The 27,469-nt window shown below is 48.1% G+C and overlaps 3 protein-coding genes, 1 long non-coding RNA gene and 1 pseudogene across 20 annotated transcripts in view; 3 read left to right on the forward strand and 2 right to left on the reverse strand.

The window, feature by feature from the left end:
• Positions 1-12,381, forward strand: part of Naa60 (N-alpha-acetyltransferase 60, NatF catalytic subunit) — a 34,129-nt gene extending 21,748 nt beyond the window's left edge. For 5 of the 11 annotated variants that reach the window (XM_021244404.2, XM_004864739.4, XM_087202996.1 and 2 more), the window contains 6 exons: positions 2,050-2,165; positions 5,286-5,415; positions 7,645-7,741; positions 8,446-8,680; positions 9,655-10,004; positions 11,158-12,381. In XM_021244404.2, coding sequence (XP_021100063.1) covers positions 2,056-2,165; positions 5,286-5,415; positions 7,645-7,741; positions 8,446-8,680; positions 9,655-9,811 — 729 coding nt within the window. In that variant the 5' untranslated portion in view covers positions 2,050-2,055 and the 3' untranslated portion in view covers positions 9,812-10,004; positions 11,158-12,381. Of the gene's footprint in view, positions 1-2,049; positions 2,166-5,285; positions 5,416-7,644; positions 7,742-8,445; positions 8,681-9,647; positions 10,005-11,157 lie in introns of all 11 variants that reach the window. The other 6 variants (XM_087202998.1, XM_087202999.1, XM_087203000.1 and 3 more) reach the window with 2 other exon arrangements.
• CUNH16orf90 (chromosome unknown C16orf90 homolog) lies at positions 10,405-17,611 on the reverse strand. The gene is given in 5 exon segments (XM_087202780.1): positions 10,405-16,070; positions 16,876-17,077; positions 17,079-17,165; positions 17,168-17,300; positions 17,544-17,611. Coding segments are annotated over 5 exon segments (693 nt in total). The 3' UTR covers positions 10,405-15,867.
• Positions 10,405-23,041, reverse strand: LOC147820966 (uncharacterized). The gene is made up of 2 exons (XR_015447964.1): positions 22,523-23,041; positions 10,405-10,702 (listed from the first exon to the last, which is right to left on the reverse strand). It is a non-coding gene; the product is annotated as an uncharacterized LOC147820966 (long non-coding RNA).
• LOC147820967 (protein ILRUN pseudogene) lies at positions 17,295-22,528 on the forward strand (annotated as a pseudogene).
• A 49-nt stretch (positions 23,042-23,090) lies between the features above and the next one.
• Ift38 (intraflagellar transport 38) overlaps positions 23,091-27,469 on the forward strand; it is a 51,308-nt gene continuing 46,929 nt past the window's right edge. For 4 of the 7 annotated variants that reach the window (XR_015447961.1, XM_004864747.3, XM_004864750.3 and 1 more), the window contains exons 1-2: positions 23,091-23,244; positions 26,343-26,454. Coding sequence is in view for 5 of the 7 variants with exons in the window: in XM_004864747.3 (XP_004864804.1) it covers positions 23,223-23,244; positions 26,343-26,454 (134 nt within the window). In the remaining 2 variants the exon portion in view is untranslated. Of the gene's footprint in view, positions 23,245-23,296; positions 23,574-24,870; positions 25,024-26,342; positions 26,455-27,469 lie in introns of those variants that run through there. The other 3 variants (XM_087202991.1, XM_021244397.2, XM_087202993.1) reach the window with 3 other exon arrangements.

Genomic DNA, 27,469 nt, shown 5'->3' on the forward strand with positions numbered 1-27,469 from the left:
GCTCTGCCTGGGTTAACAAAGTGGGCATCCTACAGGCTGTGGCAGCTGGGAGAAAGCCTTGTGCTCAGGCATAAGTCATGTTTGGAGTAGCAGGCACCAATGACCTCAAGCAGCTGCTGTGGGTGCTTCACTTGGCTTTGCTAAACTGTGAGGGCTGAATGTCCAGGTCTTTTAGATCCCGGGGCATGGCCTGGACTATGGCAAGTAATGACTGTCCTCTCTACCTCAGTATTTATTATGACAATTTTCAAGCATGTAGAAAAGTTGCACATAGGACAGTGAGTAGCATGGAATGGCTATAGGCCAATAGATCTGACAGTTGATAGCTTTTTGTCATACTTGCTGAACCACTTAAAATCATGGTATTTTACTCTAAAATATTTCAGCATGCATCTTCTTAAAAATACTTTCTCCTACGTTACCTCTGTACCTCATTGCATCTAAGAAAAATAGTAGTGACTTATACTAGGCCAGCCTGTTTGTCTCCCCCAAGTATTGTTTCAACTTTTATTTTTTCTTGCAGGGATTCATGCATTATTATTCTTTTGTGTCTTTTCACCTATACTTGTACTCTTTTTTCTGGTACCGGGGATCGAACTCAGGACCTTGCGCTTGCAAGGCAGGTGGCAGAACCACTGAGCTAAATCCCCAGCCCTGTACTTGTACTCTTAATGATACTGACTTTTTGAAGAAACTGAATGTAGAATGTCAAATGCCCATGTTTGTTGGGTATCATTTATTTTATTGTCGTATGCCAGGCATCATTGGTGACCAGGAAATTAGGCCTGAAGGCTGCACTGTAGCAGGATGTGACTCAGTGGTAGAGCACTTGCCTAACATTAGTGAAGCCCTGGGTTTGATCCCCTCTGCTCCAGAAACAAATAAATGAAGACTGCATTGTGTTCTGACTTAGCATTTAGGGCAGGAAGACCCAGGGACTTGGGCCATTTCCCACTGGTCACAGCCAGAAGTGAGAGAGGCTGACCAGATGGCTCCAGAATGTTCCTTGTGCCTTCACAGAGTCCTGGGTGCAGGGTGTTTTGCCACTCTCTGAGTCTCATTGTTTTTACTTTTGTTAGCTGTCATTCTTATGTAAAAAAGAACTTTTCTTCAGCCATTGGGGATGGATGTAGTTCTTTTAGAAAGGCATAATCCCAATAAAAGAATTTAATAAAAAAATATGGATATCTGCATATTTTTATATATTAAAAAAAAAGAAAGGCATGATAAATGAGTAGTCCTTTTTTTTTAAAAAAACTATCAGCTTCCAACTTAAAGAAGAAATCTGTTTTCCCTTTTATCAGAGGCCAGCACTTGAATTTTCTCCCTCCCTCCTTTCAAATAAAACGAGAGAGCTGGCCATGCCTTGGGAATCTGAGGCGGGAGGATTGGAAGTTTGAGGCCAGTCTGGGCAACTTAACAGGACCCTGTCTCAAAATAAAATCAAAAAAAGGTGGGGTGATAGGTCAGCGCTCCCTGGGCTCAACCCCAGGACCACCACCACTACAACAAAAACAGTGTTGGCAGCTGATTTGAACTGGTAGTGTCTCTCGGAGTACCTGTGTCTATTGTACAAGGAAGAAGTGGAATATGCCCCACCTCTATGCCCTGAACATCCAGCCATTCACTGGCCCTGACCCAGGAGGCTGCTCCTGAGGGAACAAGACATGGGGGCTGCTGAGCCCCACATCTGTTGTTGGCAACCATGGGGCCAAGGTTGGGAGAAGTTGGGCCAGGGCCATTGTGCTTTCTGTAGCAGGGGAACCTGTCAGAAGACTTGACCAGCCCAAGAGGCATGGTGTCCACTTGGGGAGCTCAGCGGGCAGCTCAGAGTGGAGAGGAAAGAGAGATAGACTAGATGGAGCCAGGCTTGCCTCACTTCTTCGAGGCCTCATCCCACCTATGCTCCTTCATCTGCAAAGCAAGCACTCAGCTGATGTGAGAAAAGATTTTCTCTGGCTGGGGCTCCTCACTTACCTCTCCAGTTCAGCATGTAGGACAGGAACAGGTGAATGAGCTTCTAGGTGGTGCTTTCTCTTTTCCCTGCAGGTGTGAATGACAGAGGTGGTGCTGTCCAGTGCCCTCAGCGAGGTCAGCCTGCGCCTCCTCTGCCACGATGACATAGACACCGTGAAGCACCTGTGCAGCGACTGGTTCCCCATTGAGTAAGTGTTGGGAACCTGCATCCTGGTCTGCAGGTGCAGGATTGGGGAGAACATTCAGATCTGCGGGTGTTAGGGCTTACAGAGGTCCTTTTGGGCACATCACCATGAAGTAGAGGCAAGGACAGGCCTAGAAGGATCACTGTGGTCAGTTGCTTAGCAAGCCATGGACCTCGGGGCTCTGGAGCTCCTCATATCTCACCTCCTTCCTTATGTGAAGTTCCCCCCAGGGCTCTGCCTGGAAGCTTTAGTTACAAAGATGTTCCGTGCAGTGCTGTATATTCAGGAAATTTAGAAGCAGTTCAGGTATCCTAACTATAAAGAATTATTTACATGCATTAGGATATGTGCATACAAAAATAGTATTGAGCTGGGGTATGGTGGTACATGTCTGTAATCTCAGCTACTTCGAGTCTGGGGCAGGATGATCTCATGTTCAATGCTAGCTGGGCAACTTAGTGAAACCTTGTCTGAAAATAAAATAAAAACTGGGCCGGGGATGTAGCAATCCTCAGTACCACAAACAAAAGATGCAGCCAGGAAGGGAAAAAAAAATCTGTTAAAAAGGTGCATTTATTGACAGGGAAAGCTTTTTGTTTTTGTTTTTAACTAGTAGGTATTAGGTGAAAAAAGCAAATTAGGAAAAGTATGTTCCACAGTCCCACTTTCATTTATAAACATGCACAGGATAAAAGCTTTTAAGAATATGTACTATAGAAAAGGAAGAGAATGTTCTCCTATATAACAAGGGACAGGTTAGCAAGAGAAAAGCCTAATAAATGTATTTTATCATAGTCTTATGTGACATGGGAGCCTTCAGACTGGAGACCACAGTACCCACAGTGAACTCTTCCGTTTTTATATATAGGCTTGATGAAGCAGGGACAGCAGTGTAGAAATTGTAGGACAAAAAGGCTTTGACCCAAAGCTAATAAATTGAGAAGGAAATGCAGCAAATCCTGTCTGTTGAGATTCCCCTTGGTGTCTCTGGCATTCCTTCTGGTTGTGGGTGCAGACCCCTTCTAGAATGAGTCTTAGGTCTGCCCTCAGACAAAATAGGTAGAGACTTCTTCATAGCCACCTCTGACACAGAAAGGTAGTGGTGGTTAGAGTAAGATTTTAGGTTTTATGGTTGGCTTTGGGGAAAGAGCCTCTGGTTTCTGTGACCTCCCCTTTTGGGCAGAGAAATGTTAATTTCCACAGCTGGCCTCGGGAGAATGAGGGCAAGAGATAAGAGGGTAGGAGAAGCTCAGAGAGGAACTTTCCTTCTGAGGACTTCACTCTGGGATTATCTTCTGAGGCCCTCCAGGACCTTGTAACCAAGTATTCTCGGTAGTATGAGGTGAGTAGATTATTAGTATCCACAGTTTTCTGGTTTTGCTTGTCTGTTTTACCTAACATCATTCTATATTAGGTATATAAAGCTTTTGTAATGAGAAAAATGGACTGAAAACTTTTTAAATTAAAAATATGTAAGACCCTTGGGCCAGGGATTTAGCTCAGTGCTTCCGGTGCCTGCCTCCCAAGTGCAAGGTCCCAAGTTTGATCCCTGGTACCAAAAAAAATATATATATATATATATGTGTGTGTATATATATATGACCTTGGCAACCATCACTATTTCCATGAGTCTTAACGTTAGACTTAAGAGCCCACAGAAGGTAGGGACAGAGCTCCCCATGCACCTCTGGCCCTATAACTTGGGGCTATGGACTAGCAATGGCTTTATAAGTTAAAAATATTCTTCAAGCCAGCAGTCCCACTGCTGAAGTACCCCAGGGAAGTAGGAGTGAAATAAGTTATGCTGAGAGATACATGGGGCCATGGAGAAACACACAGGGCTGTAGGCCTCTGTGCCCACTGAGGCACTAGCCCACCCACCTCCACAAACCTTATGCTCCTGAGGCACCAGGTTCCCACAATGGTGGAGAGATGGTCATCACCTCACGGGCTGTGAGGTGGCAATGCCACCTCCTGACCAAAAGGCTCTAGGTCACTCCTGGGGCCCAGGAGGAACTGGGTAGTGTTCAGGTCTTGTCAAGGACCTTTTTGGTGGATGATCAGTGGCCTTTGCAGAGTTGAGCGGAGCATTTCCCTGCTGCTTCTCCTCCAGCTGTGAGGTCTGTCCCTAATTTAGGAAACAAAGCCCATAAACTCTAATTATCTCCCTTCTCCTGACCGGGGTCTCTGGGTTTGGGATGGATCTGCTGGTTCAGTGTCCAGGGCCTTCACCTCAGGTGTTCTTCTCTCTGGTCTCCCCACAGAAGTATTGGCAGTTTCTAGGACACTGCCACTATCACAAAGCACAGCCATCTTCATAGCACTTGACAACCATGCAGGGGTCTGTGAGGTTGGATACAAAGAAAGCAGATCTTGACTGTCACTGATCTCAAGCCAAAGCCCAGCATTTCCTTCAGGAGACCACAGCAGTGTTGGCAGTTTCTGGGACACTGCCATCAGCACAGAGCAGAGAGCTTTTCATAGCACATGACAACCATGCAGTTCTCAGTGTGTCATTCCTGCCCCTTCCTACTTCCAAATGGCCATCCTCAGTAAGCCTGCCGTTAGATCGCGTGACGTCGTGTACCAGCAAAGGTGCACATACACCTGTAATCAGTAGGGCTTGGCCTTGTTCTTGGTGCAGCCCCTGAACTCCTGGCCACACATTGCCCTGGAGGTCATGTCCTTACCCCTGTCTAGGGAAGTGTCATAAACTGAGATCCATTCACTTGCAAACGGGGCTCTTGCTCATCATTTCCCCTGGTCTTCAGTGTCCAGAACTCTCACAGAATTCTTATAGGAAGTCACCCAAGTGTTCATGGGTTACCCAGAGCCCTAAAATTTCAGCTTGCCTAGCTGAGGAACGGGCTGCCTTATGTTGCCCTTCATTAATTGCCCCGTGGAGACGGTTTTATTGGAGTTTTTCCCCTTTCTCATGTCTTAGATCTGGTAAAATCATTTTCACATCAGAAATTCCCAATCCTATCTGGACAGATGGCTGCTTTGAGAAAACAGCTGTGATAGTTAGTTGGAGAGTACATGGTGGGCAGAGCAACCTGGGGTTCCCTGTGGCTCTGTTGTCACAAATACAATGGGCTCACCTGAGTGTGTTCCCTCCCTCAGGTACCCAGACTCGTGGTATCGTGATATCACATCCAACAAGAAGTTCTTCTCCCTTGCTGCCACCTATAGAGGCGCCATCGTGGGAATGATAGTAGCTGAAATTAAGAGCAGGACCAAAATACATAAAGAGGTATGTTTGTGTTGCTGACTTTGACTGTCACAGTTGCTGGACAGGGGCATAGGGGGCTCGAGGCAATCACACTGCCTGCTGCACAGCCCTCTGTCTTGGGCCTATGACCTGTGATCTGAGGGATGAGAGCAGCGCATGACACAGTGTGAGTATGCACACCTTTGCTGGTACACTATGTCACACAATCTAACGGCAGGCTTACTGAGGATGGCCATTTGGAAGTAGGAAGGGGCAGGAATGACACACTGAGAACTGCATGGTTGTCATGTGCTATGAAAAGCTCTCTGCTCTGTGCTGATGGCAGTGTCCCAGAAACTGCCAACACTGCTGTGGTCTCCTGAAGGAAATGCTGGGCTTTGGCTTGAGATCAGTGACAGTCAAGATCTGCTTTCTTTGCATCCAACTTCACAGACCCCTCTAACACCTACCTATCTTGGGACACTTGGAAATCTGGAGCCCCCCGGTTAGTGGGCCCCACTCTAAATATAAACTGTAAGGTCATGGCCATGGACCTCTTGTTCCTCATGGTTGACTTCAAGATTCTGCTGACAATTCAGTGATGGCTGGTGTTTACTCCAGGGAGGACAAAACCCACCACCCACTGGCAAATAGTTCTTTTTGTTTGGCTTAAGGTTATTTCTTCAAACATGCAAAAAGTGGGGCTGGGGGTGGCAGAGCACTTGCCCAGCATGTGTGAGACCCTGGGTTCCATCCTCAGCAATGCAAAAAAAAAGAAAAAAGGACATCTCTCCCTTTTAAGGAGCTAGGTTCACTAAAGTCTGCCCCATTATGCACATAATTGTACTCTGGTTTCTTCTGAGAGTAACTTTTTCTAGCCCAGCTTCCTCTTGAACTTACTTTCATTGTTCAGGGCTAAGACAGCAGAAAGAAAGCAAAAGTCTGTGTCCTTTCAGTCTTTCCTCTTGTGTGAGACACTGTCTCACTTGCCCCTCACCTTGTTCCTGATGCTCCCTGCCAATGGGTTTCCCCAAGTGCCCCAGGTGATCATCCAGCTCCACTGTGCATGGTGACTGGATCTCTGTGCCCCTCTGACACGTTTGTTTTCCCTTGAGACAGGCATGGAGACCCTTTTGCTTCTGAAGGGACATCTCCGGAGTGGGACCCCCTGCACCCTCACACTGGCCCAGGGCTTTGAGTAACAAGAGCAATGAGGATGCCTTCTCTCTGAGGCGGCTGTGTTAGGTTCACTGCAGCATGGAGCTGCTCAGATGGAGCAAGGAGCAGCCTGGGCCCACCCTGTGGACAGGAAGTAGAAAGTCTGGGTTGCCCAGTATCCTTCCTTTGGGTAGAGAACTGTGCACACAGTAGGTCCTTTTTGTTCTTTATGAAGTAGAAAAAAATAAGAACCTTGTGGTGGTTGGATTCATGATTCTCCCATGCAGAATCTACATATGAAACAAGAGAGACACATGGAGTGATGTGGGTGGCAGAAAAGGATGGGAAGCCACCCAAAGCAGTGTGCACTTGGTCTGGGGGTGGCATCCTCAGATCGTTTTTACTTTTAGACAAGGTATTGCTAAGTTGCCCATGTTAGGCTCCAGTTTGCGATCTCCTTGCCTCACCCTCTCAAAGTCCCAGGACAACAAGTGTGTGCCACTATACCCTAACTTTTTTTTAAGACTGTCTGTGTACCTCAGGCTGGCCTTGAGCTTAGAATCCTCCTGCCTCAGCCTTCTGAGTGCTAGAATTAGTGTGTACTTCTTTAAACCTTATAAATTGTATGTCCAGTAGCCTTGTAGTATGTCTATTGCGACATGCTGAGTGCCTGTTAAATGTCTACATGGGACAGTTCTTGGCTTTTTTTTTTTTTTTTTTTCTGGTATCAGGAATTGAACTCGGGACGTTGTTGCTTTCCAGGCAGTCACGGCACCCTTGAGCTACATCCCTGGCCCTCTTGTTGCCTTTTTACCTGCCTAACACTACCTGGTTCTGGCATAGAGTGACCCTCTTGTCCTCACCCATCCCACCCAGTCCTGAGAGAAGCTCCTTTTGTGTGTGTGGGTATTCTTGTAGCAGATTTTTACCAGCAGGGTCCAAACCCCGTTGTTCCATGGGCAGCTGGGGGGGACTCTGCCTTATCCTCTCTGCTCTGCCCCTCCTGTCCCTGGGTGGCCCCAGGAAGTGGGTACATAAACCACAGGTAGGTTGTGCTGTGACCCCCTGCATCTCAAGAGTTAACCTAACTTTACCTCTTAACTTTCTCTTTAGGATGGAGATATTCTAGCCTCCAACTTCTCTGTGGACACACAGGTTGCATACATTCTAAGTCTGGGAGTAGTGAAGGAATTCAGAAAGCACGGCATAGGTAAGGGACTGCTGGTTCATGGTTCGGGCACACTTCCCACCTCTGGCAGTCAATTCCCTTGTTCCAGTGACTCCGGCTCATAAGTGACTCTGAGTCTCTTCGTCCCCCTTCATCTTCCCTCCTTGTCCAGACCCCCATCCCCATCCCTCTCCTCCTAGCATGCCCCCTTCTTCACCATCTTCTTCTCATAGGTCTTTCATGAAGGAATAACCCCTCTTGCTCCTCCCACCATCAGACACAAGCTTTGTCTATTGGCCAGATGTCCTTGATTCAGAGCAGAAAATACAAACATAAATGAAGCAACAGCACTTGCCAGCATTTGTCAGCTACCGTGACATCAAATTCCCATCCCACTCAGCAGCCACACAGTGCTGAGCAGCAGTCTTAGTTTTGAGCCCAGGCCCAGGCCCATCTATTCTGTGTTCCGTGGCCCTCCAGTTTACTTTCGTTGCCTGAAAGTTGGTGTATCTCCACTGTGGGTCTGGCCCACAGAAAGACACCTACAGGCCACACCTGTGATCCACAGTGAACTGCAGCTCACGAGCTCCATTTGACTGTGAGCTCTTAGGGGCTTTGACCATAGGAGGTGACGGAAAGCTGGTCTTGGATCCAGGACCAGCAACCTCTCAACTCCTGGAGAAGTCATGGCCTCATCTTCCTTTGTAACTGTTCCACTCTGTGTAACCTTCACCTCTTCTCCCAAGGTTCCCTTTTACTTGAAAGTTTAAAGGATCACATATCAACCACTGCCCAGGATCACTGCAAAGCCATCTACCTGCATGTCCTCACCACCAACAACACAGCAATAAACTTCTATGAAAATAGAGACTTTAGGCAGCATCACTATCTGCCTTACTACTACTCCATCCGAGGGGTCCTCAAAGATGGGTTCACTTATGTCCTATACATCAATGGTGGCCACCCTCCCTGGACCATCTTATATCCTTTACTGCTGGTGGAGAGAGCTTATGGGTTCCTAGCCAGAGGGCTGGCAGAGGCATTGAGCTAGCTGGGACTGTGATGGTCAGGTGACTGGCTTTTACTGTGGGCAGATCTGCTATGAATAATCTGGACCCTCACGATAGGAAAGCAGATACTGTCTGGCACCCAGTGCTCCCCATCTTCAGCCTGGCAGGAGTGATGGTTTTAACTTTCTTGTCCCGAAATCCATCTATCCATTCAATAAGTATTGATGGAGAGCCTCTGGTTCTCGGTCTGCTGGGTCAACACTGAACAGAACTTCCCTGTGTAGGGAGGAGGCCAGGAGACATCATAGCAGTCATAGTGTGGTCCAGAGGGTACTGAGCAGGAGTCCATGTGGGTTTGATTTTTTTGTTTGTTTGTTTTTACGGTAATTGAGATCAAACTCAAGACCTTGCGCTTTCGAGGCAGGCATGGTGCCTCTGAGCTAAATCCCTGGCCTGCATGTGGGTTTTTAAGTGAATGAGTCTGGGATTCACTCATTCAGCAGGATCAAAGGAAAATGCAAGGTGATCTCAAGCCCTATAAACCTGGCTGACATGAAGTCAGTTCCCTGTGGATACTTAGGCATCCGGGGGTCAGCACTGTTGAGATCCCCCTCATCATAGGGACAGGGCTCTGTCCCTCTTTATGTGCTGAGGGTTGAGACTAGGGGAGAACCAGGAATGGTTAATCATCTTTTGCCCTGCATCCGTCTCCCTCCTTATGTGTCACCTTAGTGTAGGTGTCTTGTTTGTTTACCTGAGGCTTTACACAGAAAGTCCTCTGGTTCTCAGACTCTGGCCCTTATTCTACAAAGTAGAAGCTATCTAATAATATGGTGGGCTCTTGAATGCCCCTGATTCCTGTATGAGTCATTGAGTGGGCCCCCGAGGATAGTACACATAGGTAGGACATGTGGGGACAAGTCCGTCTTCCTTGACAGAAACCACAGACTACATCCAGCACCTGGGCTCAGCGCTGGCCAACCTGAGCCCCTGCTCCATCCCACACAGGATCTACCGCCAAGCCCACAGCCTGCTGTGCAGCTTCCTTCCATGGTCAGGCATCTCCACCAAGAGCGGCATCGAGTACGGCCGCACCATGTGACGCCAGTGGGGCAGCCTCCACCAGGCCCCACACCTTACCACCCTACAGAGCCCACAGAGCCCACCTTCCTCTCCATCTGACCTCTCCTCTCCGCAAGGAGCTGGCTGCCACTTGTTGGCCTATTGGCCTGCCCCAGCTGCAGGCCCGGTGCTACATGGGCTCAGGAGCTGAGCATGCATCCAGCCTCCAGCAGGTAGGAGCTGCCCCCAACCCTCCATGAGGCTGGCAAGTGGTGAGTAGAGGGCATAACTCTCCACAAAAGCTCAGAGCTCCAGGGCTTAGCTTCTGGCTCTGGCAGTTAGCCAATGGGACAGTGGGACATGGGGAGCCTGGTACTGCCAACAACAAACACAAAAGTCTATAGACAGGCAGCTGTGAGCAGTTCTCAACTGACTCAGACACCTTGAGCCCCTGGCTAAAACTTTCTTTTTACTTCCTGAATTGCTTTTTTTTCCCTGTAATGTAATCATATGATTCAAAAATAAAGTCCCACCTACCTTTATCCCCCAGTTGCTCAGTTTCCTCTTGCCATAAGTACCCAGTGACTTGTCTTAGTTTTCTTATTGCTGAGACAAAATACCCGACGCCCAAAGTTAAAGGAGGAAAGGTTTATTTTGGCTTACAGCTTATAGAGGTTTCAGTTCATAGTTGGCTGGCTCCATGGCAGAGGAGCATCACAGAGCAGGATGGAAAAAGCAGCAGACAAGCAGCAAAACAATAGAAGCAGTAGGAAGCATCCTTTCTGTCCCTTATATTCCATCCAGGCGACCTGCCTTTGGGTGGGTAGCACTCACTCCCAGGGTGGGCCCCCTTAATCCCAGCATCACACCTCCAGATCCAGCCACCTCCAAAAATCTTCACCTATGACCACATGAGGCTCTGGGGAAACATCTAGAAACAAGACATAACATTTGTGTCTTCAGTGTGCTTCCAGAAATTCCACACATACCAAACCCGAGGGTGGGCTTGGCTCTTATGGGTACCTTGGAGATGAAACTTTTGCCTGGGAACAGCCATTCTGGCATGTGTGAGTGCCTCTGGGAGCTGATCTCCACTGGGTCCAAAGGACACCAGCGCCTACCCCCTTGTATACCCACAACAGATGCTGGTTGACTTGAACCACACTCACATGACAGGCTCTGTGGCTACCTAGGGTGCATATCCAAGGGTGGAGCTCTCAGTGCTTTTATTTGTGCCAGGACTGAGAGGAGCCTGGTGGCCAGTGGCAGAAATTAATGGGCCTGGAGAAGGGATCATATTCTGGGGGTGCCCTCGCCTCCCTGCATCCTATAGGGAGTGGGTATGTTTCCCAGTGCCTTCACCCTACCCTGTTCTCTTTCCTCCAGGCTCCCTGGCTCTCCTCCTTGCTTCTGGAAACTTCTGCCTCCACCTAGTGGACTTGCACCAGGCCTCTCTCACTGCACTGCCCTCCTGTCAACTCCTTCCTGCAAATCCAGATGGACTTTCTGCTGCAAAGGAGAAAGTGTGGACACCCTTGAACCTGAAGACATAGGAACCTCAGAGCAATAGAACTGTAGTCAAGGAAATGCCTGGCCTTTTGTTGAGGACCAAGCTGAAGAAGCCTGAGAGGCTGGCAAGGGGTGGGCAGAAGGGGCATAGCTCTACACGAAAGCATAGCTTCTGGCTCAAGAAATTAGACCATGGGACAGTTACATGCTCCTCAATGGCCTCCTGCTACACACTTCTCACTGTCTGGAGAGGTCATCCTGCCTGTTGGCTCCCAGTGTGCTCCATGCAGCTGACCTGTGCTGGGAGCTGGCCTGCAGGCAGGTGATAGTGAGGCTCCTGGGGCCCTGCCCTGCCTGTCTTCTATGAGCTGCAGCTCCAAGACCTGGCCAGATATAAGAGGAGGTCAAGCCCCATATTGGGCAACCCTGCTGCCATGGGCCGGTGTGGCCTAGTCTTACAGGCAGGAGGCAGTCCATGCTTACGGCCCTTTAGTCTCCGAGAGCAAAGCCTGTGTCAACCTCATAAATCATGCTTGCAGTGTGCATATGTCACACGCTTCTAGCATCCCTCACCTTGGACCCACAGGCTACTTGCTGCCATGTCCTGCCCATCACTGCTGCACTATCACAGGAACCAGGGAAGAATGCCCTTGCAGTCCCTCACTGTGCAGCCTGAAGGAGAGGAGGAGCAGCTCTGCAGATGGGCCCTTGGTGACTTGAGTGCTTCCTTCCTGGACCAGGCCTCCTTGCAACCTCAAAGGGTCCTCACCATGCAGGCAGGCCCCAGGCAGGAAAAAGGTCCCCCTCCCTCAACAGTGTTGGCCAGCGGGTGGCCCAAATTGTGCTGGCGAGCATCGGCTGTGTGCTGAGGCCCCATATTTGAGTCCTCTCTTCTCAACAGTGATCATATGATTTTCATTTCTGTCCCATGTGGTCAAAGAGAGTCTTCCAGAAGATTCTCCCTTGGACATTTACAATCCAGCTCAGAGGCCTTGCCCTGCCCTGCCCTCCCTCCTGTTCTCTAATCATGGCAGTGTCTAGCCCAGTATTGAATAGATTGTAGTGTTTTGTCTCATCATAAATAAATAGACTGTAACTGGTCTCGTCCTGTCTCCAGCACCTAACTCACTGTGCTGGAGACCCTTGGCCCCACCCCAGGCTGTTGCTGAGGACTCAGGAGCTGCTGCTTGGTGGTATCCTGAAAGATGGCTTCTGCCAGCTGGGGGACCACTCTGTAATTAACCCTCCTGAGTAATGAGAACCTGGGAAAGGGCCTCCAGAGCTGAAAGCCACAAGTGGCTGATCCTAGATTTGAAAGTTTCTCACCACCTGCCCTCAGGTTAAGCTGGCTCCTTGGCTCTTGACCTCAAGCTTGGGCCTGGTCCAGGTGGGCTCTGGCCTGGCTTAGAGAAGGCTCCAAAGGCAGTTCAGCCTCATAGCCACCGAGGGCCCTCGGCCAGCCAACCACAAGCCAGGAGCTTCCACCACCCTCCAGTGTAAACCTGGCCACCTGTGGGGAGGTGCCATGTTTGCATCCACAGTAGAAAGGTGAGAACTGACTCAGGCTGGGAAATTACCAAGAACTACAGTTTGTGACAAGAGTCCCTATGAAGCCTACATGTGCCCAGTACCAGGGAGGCAGAAGCCTGAGCTAAGATTGATTTGTCACCTACCACTTCTATCTCCAACTTGGTCCTGAGAATGGCTCAGACTCCAGACCTGAGAACAGTCCAGGAACCAGGAAGTATTTTCTTTCCTACTGTCTCAGACTGGACTGTGTCCCAGGTGGTGGGACTATGTGGTTTGGCACTGTGGACTGTGGCATCTGGGACAAGTGGGCAGCTGTGGCTGCCCCTTACCCTCTCCCTGTGAATACTTTGTGCATTTTATAGAATGGCTTAGTCTCCAAACCTGAGTGGGAGCCACACTATGACTCCCATGAAAGAGAAGCTCCTACTGTCACCACAGACCTGCACTGGGAACAGTGCCACAGTTGGAGGGTGGCTTTACCTTCTTCCAGTTGTGTATGTCACCTGCTTGCTATCCTGTTCAGGTTGTATTCCACTGGTCAGTGTCTCTACCACCTCAGGTAGCCACACTCTGATTGACCTTGGTGTGTATCTTGGAGCTATCAGTGGATGCTGCTGCTGCTTTACCACCATAATGCTAGAACCATGTGTGCTACCCTGTCATATGGGTAGACTCAACCAGTGGCAGGGATGTGCCCCCATACCCACTCAGGGGCCCTCTGGGGAGAGTTCGAGGCACCTAACCGTAGTCAGGGCAGAGGCTGGTGTCACTGCCAGTAGAAGTCACCCTGATGTCCTCTGAGGCCAGACAGCTGAAAGTGACACAGGCGGATAGAACCAGATAGTCCTGCTGGGCTTGTCCTGGTAGGAGTACTGTGCTTTTGAGTCACACAGCCTGGGGTCTTTAGGCAAGAATAAATGTCACCCTTGAAGGGGTCAGCATTGGAATTGAGGGGATGACTCCTGAGGGCCCTTGGTCTGTTGTGAGAACAAATGTCCATGTGCTTAGGCAGAGTGGCACTGAGCGGCTCCACCCAAGGCAGCTGTGGCTTCCCCAGCCTGTTGGGCACCTCAGCCACCCTGCTTTGGTGACCTCATGGTAACTACTGCTCCTGGCCTCTCACCAAAGCCCCACCACCACAGCTGGGCCAGAAAACACTGAGCCCTATTTGGGCAAAAAGGAAGTGCAGTCACCTCACAGCTTCCCCAGGAATTTGGACAGACCAGCTTAAAGGAAGCTAGCTCTGCCCCAAGCTGAAGGGAAACTTCCTAAGAACCCCCGATGATTGACTGTGTGCCCCTTACCAGGAAGGCTCAGTCTCCTCGGTTTCCATGCACACTGCTCCAGATTACGTGCAGGGTCCAGCTCATTGGACATTACAGCAGTCCACACAAGTCCTCATACTTCTAGGACAGTCTCCTTAGGGGCAGGACTGACTCCAGCTCACTAAGCTCCCAACCCACTAGCATTTGGAGGATCATAGACAAGGGTGTTCTAAGGCCCATTTCCATGAGTATCTGGGAGCCCCTGGGGTGTTCCTCCACATTGACCAATTGCCAGCATGCCATGACAGTTGCTTTTCTGCTTCTTGGTCTATCTGTAGTGCTTTTCAAGAAAACTTGTGCAGGCTTTAGAAAGGAACTATCTAGAGGGTAATTTCCTCTGGGACCAGCATGAGGCAGCTGCAAGTGACTTTACTGGGGGAGCAAGCCTAGAACATGGCTACAGGATATCGCCAAACAACAGTCTAACCAGCAGCTGTGTCATTACAGTTCTGTCAGAGCTGAAGGATCTATACCTGAACTGCCCACGGTGAGCTGGGCCATGACTATGTCCTCCCTGGGCTTGGTTGGTTTCCCACTGTAGGGCAGTTGGGACAACTGATTCCTCATGTGACCACTGACCCTCCCCAATAGCAACTTTAGAAACCTCCAGGCCTCCCACCCAAAAGTGACATCATGTTCCTTCTGCCACATTTTACTGGTAAAGACCCAGAGAGACTGCACAAGGGCCAGAACATGGGGACACATGGCTCACCAAGGGGTCTCCTAAGTGGCCACTGACCGACCATGGCCTGCATGTCCCAAAGTTTGGATTCTGGGACAGTCTGCTCCTGAACCTCTACTATGTTCAGAAGAGGGGATCAGGATCCCTTGGTTTCCCCTTGGGTTGTATGGCTGGCTTCTGGGATATCTCACTTCTGCCCAGTGCCCCTGATAGCAGCCCTACCCAGGCCTCCCTGGGTGACAAGCAGCCAGCCCCTCTGTTTCTCCTTAGCAGCCTCCTTAATGTCTTATCTTGGGTAGTGGTCTCAGGCCCAAGGGAGTGCATTTTGGATAGGGCAGAAGCAGCTGCCCTCTTTCACCTACTGAAACGCTGGGTGACCCACTGGCCAGCTATGTTCCATTCACATGTGCCCCAGCCCTTGCTACCCTTGGATGGTTTCCAAAACCCTGCTGTCAGTGTTCTTCCTTCTAAGGTCAGTCTTTCAACTTCAGGTCGAACCAAGCCCTCAGTAGGGGCGGTACAGGATCCAGGCCAAAGTTTCTGTCTCTGTTCTCCCTGGCACATTTAGGCCTGTGAGACCCTACCTACCTTGTAGAGCCACCTCAGCAACCCCACTTCCAAGAATGCCTCTGACCTGGCTTGTGACTCTCAGGCACCCCAGCTTAGGGCAGGGGTGCTCTGAAGTTGACTTGGGCTGCTTGTCTGAACTGGACTGAAGACAGAGATGGACAAGAAACTGCAGGCCTTGGCTTTTAATGTGATTAGACCTGAAGGCTTCCTGACTTCTCAGGAACCTGATTGTCCACTTGGCCTGGACTCCCTGCTACAAGGGGCTGACTGGATTTGGGGCAGGCTGCAAGGGCAGGCTGCAAGGGCAGGGCCATGTTTCCATTTCTTCTGTCCCGCCCGCAGGACTTTGCCCTCCCTGCACTTTCCTGAGGCTGGCCCAGGTCTGGAGCTGGGCAGCTGCAAGGGGCAGGGGGCATCCCAGTGGGGAGGATTACTGTTGGGGCTGAGTCCTTCCTCTCTGGACCTGCTACTTCTTCCTCCTCAGCCATCCTTCCCCCGCTGTCCCCAGCCCTGGTACTGGGATTCCTGTGACCTCTCCAAGGTCCCAGAGCAGGTTCTCTTGCACAAGGGACACATGACCTCCTCCAGGGTCCCCCAGGACCTCTTGGGTCAGAGCCCCAAGGCTTCATGACAATCAGGTTGGGAGGGGACACCCTTTGTTGAGTCCATCCTGGAGCTGGAAGCTGAGGAAAGAGGAAAGAGAAGTCATTCAGAAAGACCCAGAGAGGGCCGGGGACTTACCTCAGTGCTTTCGCCGCCTGCTGCACAAGCACAAGGACCCGAGTTCGGTCCCCAGTACCAAAAAAAAAACAGACCCAGAGAGAGATGAGGGGAAGTTGGCAGCCCACGCTGGGGTCCCCAGAACTGGACATACTTCAAAAGAGAAGGGGCCGGGGATTTAGCTCAGTGGTTCTAGCGCCTGCCTCGAAAGTGCAAGGTCCTGAGTTCCATCCCCGGTACCAAAAAAACAACAAAAACGGGGATTGGGTGACGTTTCTTTGAAAGAACTGGTGAGGAGGCAGGGAGAGACAAATGGTTCAAGCTGGCAGGACCCTAATCTATCCCAAACCCCTCATTTTACAAGTGGACAAACTGAGGTCCAGCAAGAAAAGTTGTCCAAAGTTCCTCTTCAAATGCAGAGCTAGAGCAGGAATGCAGAACTCTTGAGCCCAGACCCTCCTCTTTGCCTGACATATCCTGCCCATTGGATACTCCAGTCCTGGCCCAGCTGTGCAATACGAAGACCTGATGGCCCTGGGGATTTTATAACTTGGGCACATCTGTGGTTTCAGCCTAACAGTGGGGCATAGAACATGGGGGCAGATAAAGATCTTGACCCCTGTTATATGACATCACATCTTGGGGGCAGTGTGACTGGCCACTGTGTCCCTTTCTAGTCCCTGGAGAAGGCTGGGGAATGGATAAGGGCCATCTGGGTCCCCTGAGGTCTTCCCTTTCATTCCCCAGTCCTACCTCAACAGAGCTCACCTGTATTTCCCAGGCTGTCCCTGGGCAGTTTGGCTTCCAGAAAGGCTGAGCAGGGGCTGGTACCTGGACCCAGAGTCCCCTGTGGCAGCTCCAGGGGCCAGGCTGAGTCCTCAGGCTCTAACAGGCAGTCTCTGACCAGGAGCCAGCCCTGCAAGTGGCTCTCACCCTGGCCAGCAGGCTACATGAGGCCTGGCAGGTAGAAAGCCGAGGCTTCGGAGGTGGCGCAGCCGGAAGTTCTTGGGTTTGCTTCCCTGGATACCAGGGCACTGCTCCTGCTGGATCCCCATCCCCGTCCCCCATAGATGTTGGGTGGAGTGTCGGGGTGGCTGGGGTGTCCTCCAGCCCAGCTCACTGCATCTGCAGGGGGTAAAGTAGGAAGGTAGCAGCCAGCCAGCCTAGCATTAATGAAGGGAGAAAGCAGGCTCCTGCCTCAGAGACCAGCTCCTGTGGTGGGCTCTTATCAGCCTACCCAGCCTCAGCTTACTTATCTGTCTGTCAAATGAGCTTGATTTCCTGCCTCTGTCTTGCTTTTATCCTCTTTACTCTTCCAACCAACAGGGATACCTAAGAAGCCTAGAACCTTAACACTGAGATCCCTTTTAGCACTTCAAGCCTCTTGTGCCACCCCTTGGTGCCCAACCCTAGAAAGAGTATCCAAGTCCAGGTACAGAAGTTCCACAGTGGGTCCCAGAGGATGTGACCAGCCCAGGGTCATAGGGCCTAGATCAGTGGCCATTCCCCTCTTCTAAGCATTCATGTCCCTGAGGCCATCTCAGTGGCTTTAGGCCCATGTTGGAAAAGGAGAGCATTTCTTCTGCCACTCTTCCCTGTAGCCTGGCACCTTCTCTTATGCACAGCTCAGAGAATGCACAGACCAAGTCTTCCATGGAGAGCCAGTGTGCTGGAGAAGGAGTGGCCAGGCCTTGCGTCCTAAAGGGCCCTGCTCTCCCCTGCCTAAAGGGTGGGGCTGGAGGGCTTCCGTGGCAACTGACTCTTATGATGTCATGGGGAAGACTAGCCTTTCTAGATCTTTCTAGGCAGCCCTGTAGAGTTTGAGGAAGGATGATGTTCAAGGGAGGGGAAGGGTGAGGAGGAAGGCAAGGGAACAGGCCAAACCCCAAAGGAAATCCCTGGTTCTTCTGGCTTAGGACAGACTTCATAAGATAGAGTCGACTCTGGCAGGCTGGAGAGCTATTTTATGCGGTGAACTCTTAGCATCTCAGCTTCCATGTGTGTGGGTTGGAAATCAGGGTTTGTGATAAAGACCTGGTGAGGCTTTTGAGCAGTATGTTAGGTCTCTCCAAATAAGCAGAATCATCAGAGTATATATAAATGATTTTTAAAAAAGATTTATTAAGGGAATTAGCTCAAGTGATTATGGAGGTCAAGAAATCCCACAACACACGGCCTGCATTTGGAAAATCACAAAAGCCAATGATGTAATTAAATCCAAGTCTGAAGACCTGAGAACTGGGGTGGAAATGGGGGTAGAACTGGTGTACTTGGAAAGGCCTAAGAACCAGGAACTCCAATGTCTAAAAGCAGAGGATGGATGGATGTCCCAGCTTAAGAAACTTTCTCCCACCTTTTTGTTTTAACTGGACCCTTAATGGTCTGACTGACACCCACCCACGTTGGTGAGGGGCATCTGCTTTACTCAGTGTACCAATTCAAATGCTAATTTCTTCTTGAATCATTAACCCAAATACACCCAGAAATGTTTTCCTAGCTATCTGGTCATCCCCTAGCACAATCAAGTTGACATATAAAATTAACCATTACAGGCAAAAATTGAAAAGCTGATCCTAAAATTAACATGGAATTACAAGGAAAAAGAACACAAAAAACATGGAATTACAAGGGACTCCAACTAACTGCAACATTCTTGTTTTGTAGTAGTGGGGACTGAAGCCTTGGCCTTGCACATGCTAGGCAAGTGCTCTATCACTGAGCTATACTGTTGTGGCAGAGCAGAGCAGCTCAGGGTTGCAGCCAAGTGCCACAGCTCTGAGGCACAGGTGAGCTTTATAGCTCAATGTGGCAGCTCTGGGTCATAGCTCTTGTAATTTGAAGACTCGAGAATCCAATGGTCAGTTGAAGAGGTGGAGAAAAAAACCTTTATTACGCCAGTAAGCCAGGTGAGCTCAAAGGAGTCGGAGTGCTCTACCAGAAATGAGAGCCTCCTTATACAGGGATCTACAGGGTAGGTGAGCATGCTCAATGAAACAGGGGGGTGGGGGGTGTCACAGAACATTTCTAATGTAAAGGGGCAGAGTTACAGAACATTCCTGAAACACATGCTGTGTGAGCATGCTCAATGAGGCAGGGGGCGGAGTTACAGAACATTCCTGAAGTAAAGGGGTGGAATTTAACAGAACCTTCTGAGGGGGCAGAGTTTAACAGAACATTCCTGAAAGGTCATACAGTTCAAACAGTCACAAACCATTTTGATACATTGGGCAGGAGCCCAGCAACACAAACTTACATTTCCAAAACAAAATATTCTGTGGAAAAAAAATGGAGGCAAGGCAAGGGCCTGTCTTACTGTATAGCACTTCTCTATCAATATCTTCTACCTTTAATAACTGGGGTAGGGGGGTTGAGACAGGTTCTTACTATGTAGCCCAGGCTGGCCTCAAACTCATTTCAGTCCTCCTGCCTGAGCCTCCCAAGTAGCTGTAACTGAAGGTATGCCCCACCATCCTACCCCCAACAACATTCTTATTTTTCTTTTTCCTCCCTCCCACCTTGGAGCCCCCCAACCTTTTTGTTTTTTGAGACATGGTCTTGCTATGTATTTCAGGCTGGCCTTGAACTCACTATGTACCCCAGGCTGGGTATCCTCCTGCTTCATTCTCCCAAGTGCTAGGATTATAGGTGTGCACCACTACACCTGGCACATTCTTCAAAAAGGAAAACAAAGTTTCACACCTTCTGATTTCAAAACTTACTACAAAGTTAACATTAATCAAAACTGTACAACTGACATAAGGATAGATATCTAGACCAATGGAATAGAATGGAGAGCCCAGAAATGAATCCATATAGTGATAGTCAACAGATTCTGACAAGGGTGCCAAGATCTTTTGGAAGTATCTTTCAGTTTTTTGTCTATTTTTAAATTGTATTGTCTTCTTATTAAGTGTTGAGAACTCTATTCTAGATACAAGGCTTTGGGGAGAAAAAAAGCAAGTATGTGTTTTGCAATTAATTTTTTCCAGACTGTGCCTTATCTTTTTGTTTTGTTTTCTTTTTTTTTTTTTTTTTTTTTTTTGGTACCAGGAATCCAGCTGGGGTCCTTGCACTTGCACAGCAAGTGGCGAAACCACTGAGCTAAATTGCCGGCTCATTTTGTTTTCTTTAGTGTTGTTAAACAAAATTTAAGAGAGACCATGTTAACAGACCAGACCAAACTAGAATGAAGCCACTCCTATTAGGTGCCACATAATTCTTCAAGCTGAAATTAGAAAGGAGCCAGTACTACAAAAAACAGATTTGTAGCAACCAATCCTAAGCAGGCCAGTCCACATGTTAGCTTGATAAGGAAGTTCCCTCTGCTTTAACCTATACAAGGAAAGTAACCTGAGGCTAACCAAGCCACTATTTTGCTGTTTCTTTGTCCTTGCTCAAGTTACATTAAAAACCCAAATGTTCTGCCATGCCTGTTGGAGCACCTTTCTATTTCAAAGATGGATGCTGCCCATTCAAGAATCCCTAATAAATGCCAATTCGATCACTAAACTCAATTTGTTGAATTTTCTTTAACAGTTCCTTTTGAAGAGCATGAGTTTTCTATTTTGATGAAGTCCAGTTTTATCCTAAGATTTTTATATAGTTATCTTATGTCTAAGAAAATTTTTTTGATATATCTAAGAAATTTTGCCTAACCCAGTCACAAAGCTTTCCCGGTAAACTGCATTCTAGAAAATCTGTTTTACATTTAGGTTTGTGAACCACTTTAATTTTTGTATACGGTGCCAGATTAAGAGTGGCGTTTCATGTATTTTCAGTTCCAAAAACACTTGATGAAAAGACTATTCTTGGGCGGTGGCGCTGGGGGGTGAGGGTGGAGGGCGAGAGTAAGTGAGTGGCTGAATAGTTTACCTCTATGACTTGGTGAGAGGCCCGGGGCCTACCTCGGAGGAGCGGGGTGGCGGCGCCGCCTAGCAGCGGGCCCCCTCAGCTTCCCCGGACCCTGTGGCGCGGCGGCGGCTCGGTTGTGAGGAGACGGGGAAGCGGGTGTCCGGGCCCCCCCATGGAGGGCATGGACGTGGACCTGGACCCCGAGCTGATGCAGTTCAGCTGCCTGGGCACCACCGACAAGGACGTGCTCATCTCTGAGTTCCAGCAGCTGCCGGCTGCGCCTTCTTCCTGGACATGACCAACTGGAACTTACAAGCAGCAATTGGCGCCTATTATGATTTTGAAAGCCCAAACATCAGTGTGACTTCTATGTCCTTTGTTGAAGACGTCACCATAGGAGACAGGGAGTCAATACCTCCCGATACTCAGTTTGTAAAAACATGGCGGATCCAGAATTCTGGAGCAGAAGTCTGGCCTCCAGGGGTTTGTCTTAAATATGTCGGGGGAGACCAGTTCGGACATGTGAACATGGTGATGGTGAGATCCCTAGAGCGCCGAGAGATTGCAGATGCCAGGGTCCAGATGTGCAGCCCCAGCAGAGCAGGAATGTATCAGGGACAGGGGCAGATATGCACTGCTACCGGACTCTACTACGGAGATGTCATCTGGGTGATTCTCAGTGTGGAGGTGGGTGGACTTTTAGGAATAACACCGCAGCTGTCGTCTTTTGAAATGGAGTTCAACACACAGCCTCATCGCAAGGTAGAAGGAAACTTCAACCCGTTTGCCTCTCCCCAAAAGAATCGACAATCAGATGAAAACAACTTAAAAGACCCTGGGGGTTCCGGGTTCGACTCGATCAGCAAAAACACATGGGCTCCTGCTCCTGACCAAACTGAGCAAGATCAGGACAGACTCCCACAGAACTCTGTGTATCTGTCCCCCAGCAGTCACGCAAACAACTTATCAGTAGTGACTTACAGTAAGATAGGTGCCCTCAGAGAAGAGGATAAGGGGTAGGTGGTGGGCCTTGGGATGTGTGCTACCCTTCGTGGCAAAGTACACGCCTAGACTGCCACTCCCAGAGGCACATCTAAGACTGCCTAGCTCTCCTGCCAACAACAGCAACACAAAAGCTCTCCCTCCTGCACCACCCCTCCTGCCTGCGGATGTTGCTTTGTCCACACTTGGAATTCACTCCCGTCTCTCTGCTTTGATTTGGGTGTTGAAAGGCCAGGTTCTTTACCTTTAGCATTAAAAGAAATATCAAAATATATATAAAAGAAAAGACTATTCTTTCCTCATTCAAGTATATTGTCGCCTTTTTGGTGTGTGGCTGTTTCAGGACCCCCTTCATGTTCTACACACTAAGTCCTTAAGCGTCAAATACGTGGCCAATACCAGGATGCATGGCAAAAGGCAACCTAGACCCTGCACCTCCCCGTCTTGGGGGTTCGACTTTGTCTTGGCGTACCCTTCCAGGCTCACCTCATTTTTCTCCCCAGGTCTTGTTTTCCCACTCCCCTAGCAGCCGCCCAACCTGCGGAGCAGAGAGCTGACTCACCCACGTGCTGGGGGCAGATCCTCGCGCTCCAGAGCGTCCAGTGTAGGTCTCCTCACTGTCGCCCCTGGTGGAAGAGGCCATGTTTGCGGCCACGGTTGCCAAGGCAGCCCCCGAAGCGAAGAGCTCTGGACCGATGGTGAAGACTAAACTGGCTGCGCAGGTGCGAGATCGCCGCAGCGCACCTCTCTCGATGTCCTGGGTCAGTCTAGGCCAGAGAGTTCTCCTGTCTTCCACGCCGCGGATACTGTTTGGCAGCATAATCCTCGGGGCTTACCATTTTACACATGGCAGAACGTGCGCTATCCAAGGACCCGTAAGGGAGACCTGGCTTCCTGGAGTGAGGAAATGAGAAATAGTGTGGGAAGCGCCTAACACATTGTGAAGCACATAGTGAGCACTTAGGATATGTCAGTTAGCGTCAACTGCCCCACAAACTGTGTCAGGAGTGTCTTCAAGGCTCATAGTCCTCTCGCAGGGCCGGGAGGTCAACATATACTGCTGTAGGCGTTTCCGAGGCTCCCCCTGTCGGCCGTTTTTTGTGTGTGTGCGCATGTGCGCTGAGGCTTTTCGCGTCCTGTGTTGTTTGACCCATACGGCGCACCATTCCATGCTCTGTGGGTTGCTATAGAGACTGGCGAGCGCTGGGCCTGCGAAAGCTGAGCTATCCGCTGTGACCCTGACTCGTGAGAACCGGAGCACCATGTCTTTCCGCGACCTCCGAAGTAAGGCAATCAGTCCCCTGTGCCTGCGTGCCTTCTAGAGACTCTGGGTTCCGCCAGGGCCCTCTGAGTGCTCTGACCCTCCGGCCCGGCCCCCACGCAGCCCCGAGTTCCAACCTTGTGTAATAGCACTTTGTGATCATGGAAAGTTCTGTTTACTACTGGCCGCGGGTGGCTAGAGAACACTTAAAATGTGGCTACTGCGGCGGTTTAATTTTGCCTAATTTTAACTGACTTGTAGGCACCTGGGGATGTTCATTGCCGTATCGGAAAGTGCATAGAAAATGCTGAGTTGGGTTAGCTTAGAGCTTTGAGGAGGGGGCTGGATGATGGTAAGAATTATAGCTAACTTTTTTTTTTAGTTGTGATCTGCCATGTACTGTTCTGTGTATATGCATTGTTCCATTTAATCCTACAGACAGTTACGTTCCCCTATGTTTAGAGATGCGAAAACAGGTCAAGTAATTTGGACAGGTGACAGGTGATACGAGGTGGCATTGGAGTTTGAATTCAGGTTGCCTGAACTCCAAAGCTTGCACCCTTTTGTTGGAGTTGGTAAAGAATGCACATACCTTTGCCAGGAGAGTGGGGAAGTGGAAGAATGAGGTTAAGGATATTCATTACTACTCCTTTGGGGAACATCTGTTATAAATCAGGATTTCACATTCAATATCTTATGTTTGTCCTTTAACAGTAAGGTAGGTGGTATTCCTGGATGAAATACTCTGAGGCACAGAGATAATAAAGTATTGTGCTTTAAGTCACATAGCTAGAACTGGGTGGAACCGAGGATTAATACAAAGACTGTGATTTAAAATGTCTTGCCAAAAAAAAATAAAATAAAATAAATGTCTTGCCATTTATACACTCATTTTCTAAGGTAATTGTCAATTTGGTGCAATTTCAGAGGCCTCCTTAAGGTCACTTTTCTCACCAAATCGATGATTCCTGAATCTCAGCATTAAACAGAATACTTCTTTCAGTTATGAACTGCTCTTTTTCTACAATGTAAATATCCATAGTTTATTGAAACAGCTACTAGCATCATAGAGTAAATCATGTCCTCTGGAATTTGAGGGTCCTTGGTGATCTGCCTTGTAAAGACAAGGTGGGTTTCACGTTTTTAGTGAGGCCAGCACTTCGTTAGGGATTGGTGAATGGAGTTGTATTCGGAAGAGTGTACATGAAGAAAATTTCAGAAAATAAAATTCAGAGAATATAAGAGAATAAAATCCCAAATGCTGTGCATTAATGGAATGTACAGTAAGAAACTTAACTCAGATCAGTCTCCATTTTTCTATAATACTCCAGAATTAACAGACTCCTACTTAGCAGAAAGAAGTATTTAGGCAATGCCTGTGATGGTTTATTTTTTATCTTTTATCTAGTCTATATTTAGATTTCTCAAAAACAGAGTCCCTTTGTGACTTCGCTCTTTCCTGTATTCATGTCTTCTTCACTGTCTGATGGAATCCCGCCTAACTTCCAGGGCCCAGATAGGTTTTTTGTGAATGTTGATGGGACATTTGAACATCTGTCTTTAGGAAGAGTGAGGACAGGTATTGCATTGCAAAAAAGCACACTGAAGATAGGTCTTGGCACATCATGGAAACTGCATTTTTTTTCCAGTACTGGGGATCGAACTCAGGACCTTGTGCTTTCGAGGCAGGCAGCAGCACCACTGAGCTAAATCTCCAGCCCAATTGTATTCATTTTCAAGTCATACTTTCTTAAAAGTGCTATAGCTTTTCCTGAGATGTTCCCAACCTACACTATAAACAGGTAATAGAGCCAGGTATGGTACCTCACACCTGTAATCCCAGCACTTGGGAGGCTGAGGCAGGAGGATCACTGTGAGTTTGAGGCCAGCCTGGGCTGCATAGTGAGTTCAAGGCCAGCCTGAACTACATAGGGAGACCTTGTCTCAAAAAAACAAAACAAAAAGCAGGTACTAATATTACCATTTCTTAATCTGTTTTATAATAAAATCTATATCTTGCTCTATAGTTGAACCACTAAAATTTCTCTGAGTACAAAGCAACTAGTCTTTAAAGTCTGTATTAAGATCCTGTATGTTCACTAAAAAAAGACAACTCAGAAAAGCCGGGTGTGGTGGAACACGCCTGTAATCCCAACACTCAGAAAGCTGAGGCAGGAGGATTGCCACAAGTTCAAGGCCAGCCTAGGCTACTTAGTGAGTTAGGGCTGCTGAACTACATAGCGAGACCCATCTTGAAAAAAATAAATAAATAAAAACTTTTTAAAAACAGGACAACTCAGAAATGTGTGAACTTTACCCAATCCCCAGAAATAATCACTGTTAAAATTTTAAAATATTTTTCCCTTGTGATGTTTTATAAGGCCAAGTATTTTCTTTTTTTTTTTTTTTTAGACTTGACAGTTTTTGTCTGTTTGTTTCTGGTACCGGGGATCGAACTTGGGACCTTGTGCTTACAAGGCAGGACACTGAGCTAAATCCCTGGCCCAGACTTGACAGTTTAATAAAACATGTTATACTGGATTGGATCCTACAAAAGAGGCCATAGTGGAGAAAAGGACGGTAACTTGGCTTATAGTACAGTAGTGATGTTAATTTCTTAGGTTTGATAAATGCGCCATGGTACAAAAGATGTTAACAGCAGAGGAAGCAGAGTGAAGCATGTATAGGAACACTCTGTACCATCATCCCCCACTTTTTTGGTTATGAAAATTAATGGATTTCATATTGGCAGATTTGTACATAACATACTTTGATAATTTTCATCCCCCCATCACCTGCCTTACCCCGTTTTTCCCTCTAGGTATTTATTTTGAGTGGTAAAGAGAAAGATATCAAAGAGAGAAATAAAAGCCACAGTTAACTCCACTACCCAATTTTCCTGTATAGCATGTACTTCCATTGAACTTAAATGGATGTTTTTCAGGTAACAGATTAGGTATTTTAAATCATATGTCTCTTTTTTCTTTCCCTCTTAGGAAGTTGATAGTTCCTAAACTGTCAATAGCTTGGGAATAAGAAGGGAAAGCAGAGGCTGTATCTTAATTAACAAGTAGTTTCTGTTTGATGAGGATTTGACCAAATTGCATTTTACCTTGTGCAGATTTCATAGAGATGATGCGAGCCCTAGGGTACCCACGACATATTTCCATGGAAAATTTCCGCACACCCAACTTTGGACTTGTATCTGAAGTGCTTCTCTGGCTTGTGAAAAGGTTAGAATCTACTTTATTGAAACTGAAGGATGAATACTACATTTTAATCATTAGCCACCTAGAAAAAGGTTACTGTTATGATGCAAAAGAGGAGTTTGTACAGTTTGAGTTTGACAGAGTCAGTTTGTAATCTGTTGAGAATCAGCTGAATTTGCCAGGCATAGTGGCACTTCCCTGTAATCCCAGGACTCTGGAGGCTGAGGCAAGAGGATTGCCATGAGTTCAAGGTCAGCCTGGGCTACATAGTGAATTCAGGGCCAGCCTGAACTGTGGCAAGAACTTGTCTCAAAAAAAAAAAAAAACCAGACCCCCAAATCAGCTGAATTTTAAAGAGTACTGTGGGAGAGGACTCATTAGAGCACTGATGCTGGCTTCTTTTCATCTCTTCACATAGAATGACAGGGACTGCCCTGCACTGGATTAGATATAATTTAGATTTCTCCTTGTGTAAAGAAATCTAATGATTCAGGGTCAGCAACCTTTTGTGTTAAGGGCCAGATGGTAAATATTTTACATTTTGCTACACACAAAATTGAGGGTACCCAAGGTTTCTGTCACATATTCTTTGTTCTTAAAAAAAAAATCTTTAGCTCACAGGCCGAGCCAAAATAGGTCGAAAGCTACAGACTGCTTACCCTGATGACAGGTGACTCAAAGAAAGTAACTTCAGTAGCTCTGCTTCTTCTCAGAGTGAACTATTTAGCCCTGTTGTCTATGTCAGAGTCAAAGGCTGTTGGCCAGAGCAACAATTAGAATTTTTTAAATTTATTTTTAACCGGGCATGGTGGTATATACTATAGTCCCAGCACTCGGGAGGCTGAGGCAGGAAGGATCAATGTGAGTTTGAGGCCAGTTTGGGCTACATAGTGATTTCAAGGCCTGCCTGAACTACTGTGCATAGCAAAACCTTGTCTCAAAAATAAATAAGTAAAATTTATTTATTTATTTATTTATTTTTGGTACTGGGGATCGAACTCGGGTCCTTGCGCTTGTGCAGCAGGTGGCGAAACCAAGT

Source organism: Heterocephalus glaber, unplaced genomic scaffold (genome assembly GCF_053883595.1).
Source record: "Heterocephalus glaber isolate CG9 unplaced genomic scaffold, H.glaber_assembly_v1.0 deba00001781, whole genome shotgun sequence".
Lineage (NCBI taxonomy): Eukaryota > Metazoa > Chordata > Mammalia > Rodentia > Bathyergidae > Heterocephalus > Heterocephalus glaber.